This window comes from Lolium rigidum, chromosome 5, assembly GCF_022539505.1.
Source record: "Lolium rigidum isolate FL_2022 chromosome 5, APGP_CSIRO_Lrig_0.1, whole genome shotgun sequence".
Taxonomy (NCBI): Eukaryota; Viridiplantae; Streptophyta; class Magnoliopsida; order Poales; family Poaceae; genus Lolium; species Lolium rigidum.
Genome location: NC_061512.1, coordinates 224,214,110 through 224,230,494, shown reverse-complemented (window position 1 = coordinate 224,230,494; position 16,385 = coordinate 224,214,110). Strand labels below are relative to the sequence as shown.

Below are 16,385 nucleotides of genomic sequence, written 5' to 3'. Positions count from 1 at the left end.
CTAGGAACTTTGTCCGGTCCCGCTACTACTTAGACTGGAAGACGGGGGAATTTATTACGGATCACGAAGACGTGAAGGGTTTCGAGAAGTACCTGGTAAGGATAGTTCTATATTATTTCGCTCATCTTATTAGGCAATGAAGCCAAATGGGCTAACCTTAAGTTCCTTTGTCTAAAGGATGAAGAGTTGACGAAGGCTGGCCCGTCGTCCCGTGGGTCGACGGAACCGTGGGACACGCCTTTCAACAGGGCGATGAACAAGTACAAGGAGAGGGAACCAGACAAGCCACCGACGTCGGCTGGCCGTGTGTCCGGCTTTGGCACAAGTATGAAGCTATCCGAGTACTACGGATCGGATGCCAAGACGAGAAAGTTGGAGAGGAGGTCATCGGCTAAGGATAAATCCGAGGTTCGGGAGCTGAAGAAGAAGGTGGAGTCACTAGAGAAGCTGGTGGCCGAAAAGCCTGTGGAGAACACGGAGATGATGAACAAGTTATTGGACGAGAAGATCCGGCGGATCATCCCCCCGGGTTGATTGAGGGGTTAGCTGCTTGGAATGCGGGAGGTCAAGTGGGGCCGATACATGTGCCCAGCCTTAGCGGCAGCAACTCAAGCTTCCACGTGTCGCCGACGGTGCCGCTCCACCCGACGCCGGCGTCGGGGCTCCACCAGACGCCGCCGCAGCTCCAACCGCCGCCGCAGCTCCAGCTGGTCGCATCGACGCCCCCAACCGCCGCCCTTGTATCGACAGTAGCCGAGATCGACGCCATCAAGGAGGTAAACTCATTAGTTACTCCTTCGCGTCATCTTCTTTAACTATATATGCCTTTCGTGACTGCCATCTCACGATGCCCAACATGGCGCCCCGACTCGGGATGAACAATGCATACTTCGCAAACGGTGGAGCCCGGCGGCAAGTTGGTGGAAGTTGCTAGCGGCTTTGTCATGGCTTCCCGCGTTATGCACGGCGCTACATTGACGGAAGACGTGGCGAAGGTCAAGTTGGTAATGGTAGTGCCGGAGTACCGCTACGCCATCCCCCCTTTCAACCTCCGGGCACGAAGAAGGCGAGGTTTTGTCCCTTGGGGATTGCACCTCATGGCTTATGAAATGGCCGAAGAACCAGATTCGTCTGGGGGGGTCTTCCGAGTTGTAAGAGAAGCACCGGCGCCACCTCCCCTATCATCCGGCCCAAGATCGCCAACGCCGACGACACCCTTAAGGAAACGGCGGTCGCCGCCCCACTACCCTGAAGGAACCGACGGTCGCCGCCGCCACCCGGAAGGAACCGACGATCGCCGTCACCACCGGACGCCACAAACGAGTTGTTGGGAGCGCTACCGCAACGACCGCCTACTAGACGCACGGTACGCCAAGCGGCGGCATCGCAACCGCCACCACCTAAGGTCCAGGACATGGCGCCACTTGATGGCAATGATGTAGATGATGATGATGACATCGATGCCTACATCAACACTGGCGCCCGCAGCCAAGATATGTACATGCCTCCTATGGATGAACAAGCCTTCCGCACACACGGCGATCAACTTAGTCGTCCCCCTACAGTCACGAAGCAGCGCCTGGTCTTCACGGGTCTTTCTCAAGACACTCCTCCGGAGGCTGGCAATCCAGCTCAAGTCAAGCCTGCTACCGTTTTCAGCCCTAACACGCTGCGTAAGACGATCATCGGGGATCCACCCAAATCAACCCCAGCAACCCCAGCAACCTCAGAAGCACCACCAGCACCCGAAGCACCACCATCAGCACCACAAGCACCCCCAGTAGGTCAAGTGAAGAAGGGAAGGAAGAGAGGAGCCAAGAAGGGCGCATCTTCGAGCCAGCCTGCTCCTAAGAGGATCCGGGCCGACGACATGGTACCACCTACACCGGATGGCTTGCCCCGGTGTCATGAAGCCGGTAAACCTATACTGCCTCCGGACATGGAACACCTCGCAAGTGGACAAATGCTCCCTTTGCAGCACTCTATTCATTATCAAGAGAGCGTCCTTCTTAAAGAAAAAGGATCCAAATTACCCGGTGTTCTCGGTCAAGGTGCCGTCCAACCAGAACTTCGTCAATGAAGACCCCGCGGATATCTTCTTCATAGCGTTCGAGGACGTCTTCAATCTATTTCACTCGAAACGGCTCGACTATAACTTGGTCCGCCTATACGCGATTAATCTTCAGATGAAGATCAATAGAGAGAGACCCCGCCACATCGCGGTAGCGGATCCCTACTACATGCGCGATAGCCAGCTCCGGGACGGCTCAAGGACACGGACCAAGGCGGTGCGGTACCTCCAGAACTTCATGCTCATGCACAAAGAGAGCAACACCATTCTTATGCCTGTCTTTCCCGAGTAAGTACACATCCGCTCACGGCCGTCGTAACTTATGCTTTCTTATATATTTCTTCCATTGCCGATCATTTCCAACATTCCATTTCAATTGCATGTGTTGAGCAGGGACAAATACGCACACTCATCATCCTAGATCCAAAGTGGTCACTAGCCCGAGTATTTCGACTCGTCGAGTACGACGACGAAGAAAGACTACACGAGAATAAGGGGTGTTCTCGATGAGGCTATCCTTGGCTACTCCAAAAGTGGAGGCACCTTCGACAAGAATGGGCAACATATCAGGCCGGACACTAAAAAGATCGGGTTCAAGCACGTGATCAACTTCCCTTGTATCAAGCAGCCAGCTGGCAGCATTAAGGAGGCCTTCTATGTCCTCCATCACCTTAAAGGGTTTGTCGAGGATGCGAGAGATGATGTCTCTGCCACCTAGTAAGCGAGACCCCATTAAAATGTCGAGGAAATCAGTGATGATGATCTTAGAGAAGACTTCCATCGCATCCAAGTAAAGCTCTCGGAAATTATCTTACAAGATGTATCCAACGGATCGGGCCTCTTACACGTAGCCAGAGCGTTGCCTAAGAGGGATATCGAAGAACGCCTACATAAGCAGGGTGATGGAAGGACGTGGACGACGAAGGACTTGTACAAGCCGTTCCCGGAGCCGCTCAAGAAGACGTCTCGTTGACCGAGGCCAGTGTGCCTAGCATTACTTTGAATCGATAGACAATTTGCACCGTGTTGTAAACTAAACTTGCTTAATTTGCTCGAAACGGTGGTCGTCGTTGTTGGACTTCAGTTACTATTGTAGTCGTTATCGTTGAACCATATTACTTATGTGATACCGATGCTATATTTCTTTTAGGTTTATTATTATTTCCTTGCTTTAATTCTTGTGAATATGTATGCATGTGAACCCTCTAACTCTTTCCATTGCGTTATATACTAATATGCCTTGTGTCCATAGAGATGACGTACTACGTCGTGTTCGAGGGAGGGTTCCAGGAGTGTACGAGGAGTGGGAGGAGTGCAAGAAACATGTGCACAAGTTCAGCGGCAAGCTGCTACAAAGGGTACCCGACTAGACACGAGGCGGTTGCCAAGTGGAGGGCGCACCAAGCTAACAAGAGCAAGATGAAGACCTTCCTTGTGCTCTCGCTCTTGCTCACCATCGTCGCGGCGGTACTCTATTTCATCCTAGTGTAGGCGGCGGCCGGTGTCACTTCGTTTGTATCTAGAGATGATGAGAACTTTCTTAATTTGCATGGATTATGAGTTGTATGGAGCTATATGTATAACTCGATCGGGCTCTAAGTAATGTGATGATGATGTGATGATTATATATGTCCATATTATATCTGTCTATATTATATCAGTATATAACCTGTATACGGTGTATAAAACCAAGTATAAAACCTGTATAATACACCGGGGAGCACAAAATCGAGTATACCTGTACATAGTTCCGTGGCGCACCAAAAAATAATTCCGTGGCGCATCTGTTTACGTAGGCGCAGCTACACCACATGCGCCACGGAACTACTTATTTCTGTGGCGCACCCGGTCCGGTGCGCCACAGAAACCTTATTTCTGTGGCGCACTACCAGGTGCGCCACAGAAAGCTTATTTTTGTGGCGACGTTTCTGTGGCGCACCACCCGTGCGCCACAGAATCACATTTTCGTGCGCCACTGATGAGGCTTTTCCTACTAGTGCAAAAACAGCAGAAAGCAGCAACTGGCACTTCGGCATCTTGTTAATAGGTTAGTTCCAGAAAATGCACGAATATGACATAAAGTGTGCATAAAACATGTAGGTATCATCAATAATATGGCATAGAACATAAGAAATTATCGATACGTCGGAGACGTATCAAGCATCCCCAAGCTTAGTTCTGCTCGTCCCGAGCAGGTAAAACGATAACAAAGATAATTTCTGAAGTGATATGCCATCATAACCTTGATCATACTATTTGTAAACATATGTAGTGAATGCAGCGATCAAAACAATGGTAATGACATGAGTAAACAAGTGAATCATAAAGCAAAGACTTTTCATGAATGGTACTTCAAGACAAGTATTAATAAGTCTTGCATAAGAGTTAACTCATAAAGCAATAAATCAAAGTAAAGGCATTGAAGCAACACAAAGGAAGATTAAGTTTCAGCGGTTGCTTTCAACTTGTAACATGTATATCTCATGGATAATTGTCAACATAGAGTAATATAACAAGTGCAATATGCAAGTATGTAGGAATCAATGCACAGTTCACACAAGTGTTTGCTTCTTGAGGTGGAGAGAGATAGGTGAACTGACTCAACATAAAAGTAAAAAGAATGGTCCTTCAAAGAGGAAAGCATCGATTGCTATATTTGTGCTAGAGCTTTTATTTTGAAAACATGAAACAATTTTGTCAACGGTAGTAATAAAGCATATGAGTTATGAAAATTATATCTTACAAGTTGCAAGTCTCATGCATAGTATACTAATAGTGCCCGCACCTTGTCCTAATTAGCTTGGACTACCGGATCTTTGCAATGCACATGTTTTAACCAAGTGTCACAATGGGGTACCTCCATGCCGCCTGTACAAAGGTCTAAGGAGAAAGCTCGCATTTTGGATTTCTCGCTTTTGATTATTCTCAACTTAGACATCCATACCGGGACAACATGGACAACAGATAATGGACTCCTCTTTAATGCATAAGCATGTGGCAACAATTATTATTCTCATATGAGATTGAGGATGTATGTCCAAAACTGAAACTTCCACCATGATTCATGGCTTTAGTTAGCGGCCCAATGTTCTTCTCTAACAATATGCATGCTCCAACCATAAAGGTGGTAGATCTCTCTTACTTCAGACAAGACGGACATGCATAGCAACTCACATGATATTCAACAAAGAATAGTTGATGGCGTCCCAGAAGCATGGTTATCGCACAACAAGCAACTTAATAAGAGATAAAGTGCATAAGTACATATTCAATACCACAATAGTTTTTAAGCTATTTGTCCCATGAGCTATATATTGCCAAGGTGAATGATGGAATTTTAAAGGTAGCACTCAAGCAATTTACTTTGGAATGGCGGATAAATACCATGTAGTAGGTAGGTATGGTGGACACAAATGGCATAGTGGTTGGCTCAAGGATTTTGGATGCATGAGAAGTATTCCCTCTCGATACAAGGTTTAGGCTAGCAAGGTTATTTGAAACAAACACAAGGATGAACGGTGCAGCAAAACTCACATAAAAGACATATTGAAAACATTATAAGACTCTACACCGTCTTCCTTGTTGTTCAAAACTCAATACTAGATGTTATCTAGACTCTAGAGAAACCAAATATGCAAACCAAATTAGCAAGCTCTAAGTGTTTCTTCATTAATGGGTGCAAAGTATATGATGCAAGAGCTTAAACATGAGCACAACAATTGCCAAGTATCAAATTATCCAAGACATTTTAGAGTTACTACATGTAGCATTTTCCAATTCCAACCATATAACAATTTAACGAAGAAGAAACTTCGCCATGAATACTATGAGTAGAGCCTAAGGACATATTTGTCCATATGCTACAGCGGAGCGTGTCTCTCTTCCACAAAGTGAATGCTAGGATCCATTTTATTCAAACAAAACAAAAAACAAGAACAAACCGACGCTCCAAGCAAAGTGCATAAGATGTGACGGAATAAAAATATAGTTTCAGGGGAGGAACCTGATAATGTTGTCGATGAAGAAGGGGATGCCTTGGGCATCCCCAAGCTTAGACGCTTGAGTCTTTTTAGAATATGCAGGGGTGAACCACCGGGGCATCCCCAAGCTTAGAGCTTTCACTCTCCTTGATCATATTGCATCATACTCCTCTCTTGATCCTTGAAAACTTCCTCCACACCAAACTTGAAACAACTCATTAGAGGGTTAGTGCATAATAAAAATTCACATGTTCAGAGGTGACACAATCATTCTTAACACTTCTGGACATTTCATAAAGCTACTGGACATTAATGGATCAAAGAAATTCATCCAACATAGCAAAAGAGGCAATGCAAAATAAAAGGCAGAATCTGTCAAAACAGAACAGTCCGTAAAGATGGATTTTATTAGGCCACCAGACTTGCTCAAATGAAAATGCTCAAATTGAATGAAAGTTTCGTACATATCTGAGGATCATGCACGTAAATTGGCTTAATTTTCTGAGCTACCTACAGGGAGGTAGACCCAGATTCGTGACAGCAAAGAAATCTGGAACTGCGCAGTAATCCAAATCTAGTACTTACTTTACTATCAAAGACTTTACTTGGCACAACAAAACTCAAAACTAAGATAAGGAGAGGTTGCTACAGTAGTAAACAACTTCCAAGACACAAATATAAAACAAAAATACTGGAGTAAAAACATGGGTTGTCTCCCATAAGCGCTTTTCTTTAACGCCTTTCAGCTAGGCGCAGAAAGTGTAACTCAAGTATTATCGAAGGGTGGTGCACCTACAGCGGGGTTTGGAGTTTTCTCAACCATGCATAGTATATTGGATACATAAGTTTCAGCGTCTCCCTTTTCATTAGTCTTGGGCTTGCTACTCTCATCAAACAAATTTTCAGGAACAAGCCAAGCATAGTTATTTTCTAGTGCATCATTCATAGCTAGGAGTTTACATGGTATTGGTGCTTTGATCTCCCCACCATCATTAGCATTATTAATGTACCTTATCATATCCATATCCATTTTTTCAAGGAGACCAACAAAATTAGTATGAGAACCAAGCATATTAAATTTAGCGAAGACCTTTCTAGCCTCTCTTGCTAGACCACCAAATTCTCTAAGAAGGGTTTCTAAAACAAAATCTTTCTTTTCCCCCTCTTCCAAATCACCAAGTGTAAGAAACATGTGTTGGATTATAGGATTGAGATTAACAAATTTAGTTTCCAACAGGCGAACTAAAGCAGACAGCAGCAATTTCATAAGTAGGAGCAAGTTCTACCAAGTGTCTATCTTCAAAATCTTCAACGGTACTAACATGGGTGAAAAATTCTTCTATATTGTTCCTCCCAATTATAGACCCTTGTCCTACCGGTATGTTTTTTGTGGTAAAATTAAAAGGAAACATGATGAAATAAGTAAAACAAATGCAAGTAACTAATTTTTTTGTGTTTTTGATATAGAGTGCAAGACAGTAAATAAAGTAAAACTAGCAACTAATTTTTTTGTGTTTTGATATAATGCAGCAAACAAAGTAGTAAATAAAATAAAGCAAAACAAAAACAAAGTAAAGAGATTGAGAAGTGGAGACTCCCCTTGCAGCGTGTCTTGATCTCCCCGGCAACGGCGCCAGAAAATATGCTTGATGGAGTGTATTTCACACGTTCGTTGGGCAACCCCAAGAGGAAGGTATGATGCGCACAGCAGCAAGTTTTCCCTCAGAAAGAAACCAAGATTTATCGAACCAGGAGGAGCCAAGAAGCACGTTGAAGGTTGATGGCGGCGGGATGTAGTGCGGCGCAACACCAGAGATTCCGGCGCCAACGTGGAACCTGCACAACACAACCAAAGTACTTTGCCCCAACGAAACAGTGAGGTTGTCAATCTCACAGGCTTGCTGTAACAAAGGATTAACCGTATTGTGTGGAAGATGATTGTTTGCAGAGAAAACAGTAAAAACAAGTATTGCAGCAGATTTGTATTTCAGTATTAAAGAATGGACCGGGGTCCACAGTTCACTAGAGGTGTCTCTCCCATAAGATAAAAGCATGTTGGGTGAACAAATTACAGTCGGGCAATTGACAAATAGAGAGGGCATAACAATGCACATACATGTCATGATAAGTACAGTGAGATTTAATTGGGCATTACGACAAAGTACATAGACCGCCATCCAACTGCATCTATGCCTAAAAAGTCCACCTTCAGGTTATCATCCGAACCCCTTCCAGTATTAAGTTGCTAAGCAACAGACAATTGCATTAAGTATGGTGCGTAATGTAATCAACAACTACATCCTCGGACATAGCGCCAATGTTTTATCCCTAGTGGCAACAGCACAACACAACCTTAGAACTTTCTGATCACTCGTCCCGGTGTCAATGCAGGCATGAACCCACTATCGAGCATAAATACTCCCTCTTGGAGTTAAGAGCAAAAACTTGGCCAGAGCCTCTACTAGTAACGGAGAGCATGCAAGATCATAAACAACACATATGTAATAACTTGATAATTAACATAACATGGTATTCTCTATCCATCGGATCCCGACAAACACAACATAGAGTATTACGGATAGATGATCTTGATCATGTTAGGCAGCTCACAAGATCCAACAATGAAGCACAATGAGGAGAAGACAACCATCTAGCTACTGCTATGGACCCATAGTCCAGGGGTGAACTACTCACTCATCACTCCGGAGGCGACCATGGCGGCGTAGAGTCCTCCGGGAGATGAATCCCCTCTCCGGCAGGGTGCCGGAGGAGATCTCCAGAATCCCCCGAGATGGGATTGGCGGCGGCGGCGTCTCTGGAAGGTTTTCCGTATCGTGGTTTTTCGCCTCAGGGGTTTCGCGACGGAGGCTTTAAGTAGGCGGAAGGGCAGAGTCGGGGGCCTGACGAGGGGCCCACACCACAGGGCGGTGCGGCCCCCCCTTGGCCGCGCCGCCTTGTGGTTTGGCCACCTCGTGGCCCCACTTCGTATGCTCTTCGGTCTTCTGGAAGGTTCGTGGCAAAATAGGACCCTGGGTCTTCGTTTCGTCCAATTCCGAGAATATTTCGTTGCTAGGATTTCTGAAACCAAAAACAGCAGAAAACAGCAACTGGCACTTCGGCTTCTTGTTAATAGGTTAGTTCCAGAAAATGCACGAATATGACATAAAGTGTGCATAAAACATGTAGGTATCATCAATAATATGGCATAGAACATAAGAAATTATCGATACGTCGGAGACGTATCATGATCCTCCGCAGCGCGGCCTCTTCCGCTTCTCCACCTCGGCGTCAATAATGTCCTGGAGGGACCCGATGATCAGCATATGCTCCCGGATCTCGTCGTTGAAGGCTTGCTCGTCCTCCAGCAGTCGGACAAGCATCTCGTCGTCGCAATCCATGTCTGAAGCAAAATCAATGGTTAAAATTGTGTCGCGGCAGACGAGGCAACGAACAGCGGCCAATCGCGCCTACCTAGCAAGTCGTCGAATACCTTGTGTGCGTGGAGGTGGTGCAGATTTGACACCGGCGAGAGTGCCAGCCGCGACGACGGTACCGACTCTCAGAAGAGATCAGCCGTCGAAACGGCCGGCAAATTCAGAGGCGGCGGAGGGGTGGGAGGGAAGGCGCGACGAGAAATAAAAGGCGCGAACTAACGGCTATGGAAATAGTCGTCGACGGGTGGGAGCCCGCCTCGCTTTTTGTTGTGTCTAGCGTGTCCGGAGCATCCCCTGTGTAGCAAGGTTGGGCTTGGGGTACCGGACACTGTATCGGACCGCGCCGGATAAAAATAGTCTTTGAATTACGCGGCTGGAAGCGTTTTTTTGTTCAACGCGCCCCAAATTTCTTTAAAGGACGTTTTGGAGATGCTCTAAGCCCCTCTGACCAGCATCCTTCTGCAACTTATCAAGGACAAACTGATCATAATGCACATGTGTCTGCCACACATCCTCGTAACGGAATTGTTTCACTATAACATTGCTGTTCATACTAGCTACAGATACGGTATCTATCCATTTACAGACATAACGATGAACATCGTCAGGAATCCACCATGGACATCCATGGATCGATGCGATTCACAGAGCTGCTCGCAACACAAGCCTTTCCTTCATTGTGCTTGCTTAGCCAGTACACAGACAAAATACTAATTAATTCTCCAAAATACAGCAGTTTACGGAGTATATCATACAATACCAACATCAGTGCGTGCACTACATTCCATAAATAATTCATCAGATTAAGCACTGTTGCCACCGTCAGTTCAACAAATTAATTTGCCCCGTGGCCACAAAGTGGCTCCGTTCGCTGCGCAGTCACATTTTGTCGATGGTGCGAGACATGTTTACCTTGGCCAGTGCAGCAACAAGACTAACCAACGCACTAGCGTCTTCAGCTTCGGTATGTTCAACGCAGAACTTGAAAGTGCAGCCATTGCGCAGCGGGAACGATCGATTGCACTTTCGACCATCTCCTCTCTTCTGGTTGTAGCCTGGGTAATCTCGCTTGTCAAAAGGAACTTTCTCAGACATAACAAGAGAATATTCAGAGGCCAGCTGCTCGATATCCCATCTGTCGTAAGGGTGCCCTGTCTTGTGGCTGACGTGGACCTCTCCGTCAGGAGATAGCAACTCGCTTGCACTACGGAAGAAAATCCTCACCAGCTCCTTGTGCGAGCTAAATGTCACGTAATGAGCACAAAAAGTAGTTAATATCAAGTAAACTCACATGCAATAGAACCACAGAACACGCCAGAGTGTTAAAACTTAAAACACTAGCCAGATTTTGAAAGATTAGTTCTTCGGCAAACAAAATAAAGTACAAATTCAAAACCTTGGGTTCCTAGTTACTTCTGTCTCAAGTAGTTTAACTAGTACTCACTAGTAGAAAACATGACTTTCGTCCAGAACATCTAGGAGCTTTAGTCCCGATTTAAAAATGAACCGGGATTAATGGAAGGTATTGGTCCCAGTTCATCCTATGCGGTTTGTTAGGAACCTTTAGTCTTGGTCGGCAAACTAGGACTAAAGGGGTGGCGGTAGGTTGCCTTCGAGGCAACCGGGACTAGAGCGAACCGGGACTAAAGGGTTTTGTTTTTATCTCTCCACAGTGGATCGCCTTTTTTGCTTTGTAAAATATAAAAGAAAATGATAAAAAATTGAAAATAAAATCTTTTGAGATTCATGTATGTTACGCAGCCTACTATTAGGAAAAAAATTAACAAATTTGAATTTTGACTTTTTTGCATAATGTTTTAGAAAAAGGTAAAACAGCACTAACTTTTACATACGACGTCGGAAAAAAGCGTTCAATATATCAAAATGATCGTGGAAAAAGATTACATCCGAATTCACCCGGGTTTACCCGGTTAGCAAATTTTTAGATTCTCAAAATTCCAAATGAAAATATGAAAGCAGGAAGATTTTAGTTTTTGCCACAAATTTAGGATTTTATATTTTTTTTTAAAAAATAATAATTGCAGCCTGCATAAAGATTACTATTACTTAACCATAAAGTTAGCCAATTTTTAGATTTTCAAATTTTCAGGTTTGGCAAAAAAAAATTAAAAATGAAAAAACAATTGTAATACAAATTAAAAAAGTTAATATTTATAAAAATTCAAAATTATAATACAATTATTACATCATTAGTTTTGTTTATTAAAAGAATTATTTGGAATTCAAACAATAAATTACTGTGACATGGACCAACATGTTAATATGATTGATATGATAATAGTATCACAACATGCGCGTGAAGCACTTGGAAGCGAGACGGGAAAGGAACTTGGAAGTTAAGTGTGCTACTGCTAGATTAGTGGGAGGATGGGTGACCGAGCGAGAAGTTTGGCCACGGGTAAGCAATTTGACTGGAGATTAAGTGTAGTGTAGTTAGAGGATAAACTTGTCAAATAATTGAAATACTAGAAATTCTGGAGAAAAAAAGAGGGAGTGAAAAATAATTAGAAAAACAAAAATGAATAAAATAATTAACGAAATAGCCTTTAGTCTCGGTGGGTGTTATAAACCGGGATTAAAGGTCATTTGCCCTAACGCGCGCCAGGCCCACGTGGCTGGGCCTTTGATCCCGGTGTACATTTGAACCCTTTAGTCCCAAACGTCCAGTCCCGGTTGCAAAACCGAGACCGAAGGCCCATACGAACCGGGATTATAGCATTTTTCTACTAGTGACTCCCTCCGTTTGAAAATATAATATGTTGGACCACTTTTTTTGGTTCACCTGCTTTAGTTTGTATCTAATATATTTTTTGTATATAGGTTTACTCACTTTAGTTTGTATCTAGTCTACTTTGTAAGCACCTAGAACAGAGTGTCACTCTGGTGGCTTATGGTGCGAGAGCGCACCCCGCCCACCCTGGTTCGAATCCTGCATACAACAGGCGCGCTCACGAAGTTTTTCTTCTATAAAAAAATGCCAATGGGTGCTAGTATCTGGGTTAGTCTCGGTTTTTTTTACTTTGTAAGCACCTACAACATAACATCTTATATTTCTAAACGGAGGAAGTATGTCTCTTACTCCCTCCATCTTTTTGTATACATACGAGGCCACTTCGGAATTCGAGACTAACTGTGGCTAATAATTTGACCAACAAAATATGAGATATATATCACCAAAAACATAGCATTGTGCTTTTGGTGACATATACCTCACATTTTGATAGGCAACATGTTAGTCAAATCTAGTTTCAAAATACTAGGTGGCCTTGGATGCAAAAGGTAGAGGCAATATATGGAGTCTTTTGAGAAACAAAGGTACTAAAGAACTTGGACTATTGAGATCTACACCCTCTGTCTCATAGTTGAATTGACAACTGGGACATACATTATGGGTTCAGTTCAACTGCAATTGTGTCATCCCTAAGAATAGACACTAATATTGTAAATTGAACTAAAGATTTACAAAACTAATAGGTCTAATTTATACTAGCACTCATGCTTGAGATATGTCCCTGCTTGCAGCCATGTGTTGCTAGGGTAGTGGTTGATGTTGTTGCTTATTACATCATGTTGTTCATGTTTTTTCTTTCTCTTTTTTTATAATTTGGAAGTGTACATCTTCAATGTCTCGGCTACTCTTGATAAAGTGCAATTGTAGAGGTCGGATGAAATTGGCATTGTCCTCCTATTAATATATTGTCCTTTATAAAAATAACAATGACTCGAAAACAGCTAAGGAATTCAAGATGTGGCTGTAACAAGTGATCACATTATAGTTTAAGCTTTACACAAATAAAGTCGTGTCATGGAAATTGGCAAAAAATGATATGTGGCAAGTATCTGCTTGCTAAATCTTTGTTTCATGCATAGAGCAAATCGTTGTATTCCCATTTTTGGAAGGTGCTTATTGACTGTCAAAGATTAAACATGAAATACTATGATTTGGTGTCTTGCATACCCATTAAGAAATATAGTGAAATGATGAACCAACATAGGTTGGGATAGTGGGGTTATTGTACCGCTAGTTAACATGTGAGGATACCCGTTAAGTAATATAGTGAAATATCGCATGTGCATAATTATGACGGTTGTCATCCTAAGACCAAATCACCAAAGAAGATGACTCCAATGTACTCACTAAGCATATTATGATATATCCCTTAAACCAAATAAACTCATTAAGCATATTATGATGCCACTAGCTTAGTCAACATGATAATTGAAAAATGGTAGTGACAATACATATATAAGACCTAACCAAAATTACTTGAGATAATAAATAAACATGGCAAGCTAGTGCACATACTTGATCACATGCAACTGGGTCTCAGGTCCATTGAACCCAGCATGAGGAAAGTTAAATACAATCCGATCGAATTGTTTCATCTTCAGAGAAGTATGAAGCTTCATAGTGGTTGCATTGACATCATGCAAAACTGTGGCCCCCAGTCTCTTCAGCTCTATCACATTTGATACTGCTTGGTAATGTTTCAGAACCATAGCTCCTGTCAAACAAGATTGCACAAGTAATGCACACAAAACAGATAAATACCCCCGCAACGCTCCAAAGAGTAACTTCTTCGACTTTTATTTGTTTTTCGACTTGACATCCTAGACAAGTTGTGGTTTGTAAGACATCTAAAAACTTTCTTCTTAATCAATGACAATGGCAAATCTTTTGCCTTGTTTCAAAAAAAAAACAGATAAATACTCCCTATGAACTTAAAGGTAAGAAAAATGGTGAAAAAAATCACAAAATTTCTTTAACAATTTCCCTCCAAACTTAGTAAAACAGGTGTATCATGCAGGTGCTAAATTAAGAATGAAGCTAATGGGAAACTTAAGTGGTTCGATTGTTGAAACATGACAAATTTACTAAAGAATAGTACAACAGAAGTGTTGGTTACATGAGAATATGAGATTGAATCAGGATACTTTCGCATTATGGACACGAGAATATATGAGATTGAATCAGGATACTTTCTTCAAATGTTAATATTTTCAGTGGACATTCCCCGTTGCATGTTCCTATTCCAGGGGCACTTTGATGCGTGATGCGTCCTAAAGTAATTATTAGCACAGTGACAAATAATTACTGAAATCCATATCAAAACAAGTTACCAGAAAATATATGACTGGCCACATGATTCAAGAAAAACAAGGATGAGCACAACGACAAGTTAGCGGGAAGGGTCGATTTACCGTATGAGTCGAGGGAGGTGGCCACGAGGTTCTCGCCGGAGCCAAATGCAGTGGCGAGCGCCAGAGCGAAGGAGAAGTCGCCGTCTCCGACAATCAGGATGCTCTGCGCCGAGGAGTAGTGTTTGAGCCACTTTACCTTCTGCTTCGCATCCTTCTTCCCCTCCATGGAGATCGCCTGCGCCGCCTCAAACACCAGCGCGGCCATCCCCTCCTCCGGCTGGAGCGAGGACGAAGCTATCTGTCACTCTGTCAGTGTGTGTGTGACGAAGTGACTAGACTCAGACCGTCCAGGGAAGAGCTTTTGACCTGTCTAGCAGGGAGACCAAGGGGCAAGGGCTATACGGGTTAGACTAGTCACAATGCATAATATCATATAGAAGTATCATAGGTACGATACTACTACATGTTACTATCTCCACAATGCATGGTATCATATACTAGTATCATAGTCTTCATATATTAATTGTTTTGTAGAATCTCAATGCAAATATATGTAAAAGATTTACTTGACATTAATTTTTCTAGTAGTATGTGCTATAATACAGTATCTACCTATGATACTAGTATCCTCTCTCTCATTCTTAATTGCACTGCCACATCAGCATTTTGCATGCATGGAATGCATGATATTACCTATGATATTCCCATTGTGGGTAGTCTTAGCTATACTGGAGTACATGCGTTGCCTTGGGTTCTGCTCAGCCAGTCAGCCGGGGATGGATCTTTCATTAATTCTTCGGTCATGGGAATCTGAAACGCAAAGGCCTGTAAGCGCGCGTGAACAGTTATGTTTATCTTTCGAACGTAATGTGCGAACTGTTTTGAAATGCTAATGTATCACTTAGCATTGGAGATAGGGAATGGGAGTTTGTTTGTTTAGGTGGAATTTGAATTCATCAGGGAAGAGGAAGGGTAATTCATGTCATCATGTGTGGAATTCAACAAATCTACTATTACTTGGGGGAGGGCTGGTAATTGAGAGGGGGAAAGGGAGTTAGAGTTAAACTCCCATTCCCCATCCCTAAGAGCATCTCCAGCCGCGTTCCCCAAAGCGTCCCCCAAAGCAATTTGGGGCTCACCAGATCAAAAAAACGTTTCAGCCGCGTCCCTCAAAGACCATTTTTGTCCGGCGCCCCGATACGGTGTCCGGCGCCCCGAGCCCGTCCCCGTCCCACAGGGGACGCTTCGGGCACGCCGGACACAACGAAAAGTAAGGCGGAGAGTGGCGGGGCCGACCCGTCAGCGCCACAGTTAATTTTAACCTAACCGTCGCCTACCTCGCGACGGAAGTTATTCGCGCGCAGTGACACACGGCGGCATCTTTGCCTTAATGGCGACGGAGGGGCAGGCGAGACGTCTCGTCGGTGCTGCGCAGCCTCCACGCGTCGCCGGCGTTCGCACGCCACCGCCCGTTCCCGCGCGATCTTCCCGCCTCTTCTCGCCTCTTCCCGCGCTTTCTTCCCGACGCCGGCGTCTATAAAAGGTCTCCCGGCTCAATGGTAGCCACCACACCCCGCTGGCAACAAACACAGCCCTCGTCGCTCCACCGCCGTCTCCTCCACCACCAGTGGCAATGGCGAACCGCCCCGGCGCTGGCCACTTCCCTCCACCGCCGTCTCATCCACTTGCAGTCCCGGAATCGCATGTCGACACCGACCCCGTGGCCCGGGAAGAGGG

The 16,385-nt window shown here is 44.2% G+C and overlaps 1 protein-coding gene across 1 annotated transcript; it reads right to left on the bottom strand.

Moving 5' to 3' along the window:
• Window positions 1-10,250: 10,250 nt before the first annotated feature.
• On the bottom strand, window positions 10,251-14,913 carry LOC124657157 (heavy metal-associated isoprenylated plant protein 41-like). Its single transcript, XM_047195758.1, has 4 exons — window positions 14,709-14,913; window positions 13,813-14,011; window positions 10,398-10,725; window positions 10,251-10,262 (listed from the first exon to the last, which is right to left on the bottom strand). Exons 1-4 carry the CDS (start codon window positions 14,911-14,913, stop codon window positions 10,251-10,253), a joined length of 744 nt encoding a protein of 247 aa, XP_047051714.1.
• Window positions 14,914-16,385: the final 1,472 nt, after the last annotated feature.

Coding starts and splice junctions, on each gene's coding strand:
- LOC124657157 (XM_047195758.1), bottom strand. CDS start 14,913: ATGGCCGCGCTGGTGTTTGAGGCGGCGCAGGCGATCTCCATGGAGGGG. Junction 14,012..14,708: donor CACCTCCCTCGACTCATACG/GTAAATCGACCC, acceptor CTTGTTTGACAG/GAGCTATGGTTCTGAAACAT. Junction 10,726..13,812: donor ACCCAGTTGCATGTGATCAA/GTATGTGCACTA, acceptor CGTGACATTTAG/CTCGCACAAGGAGCTGGTGA.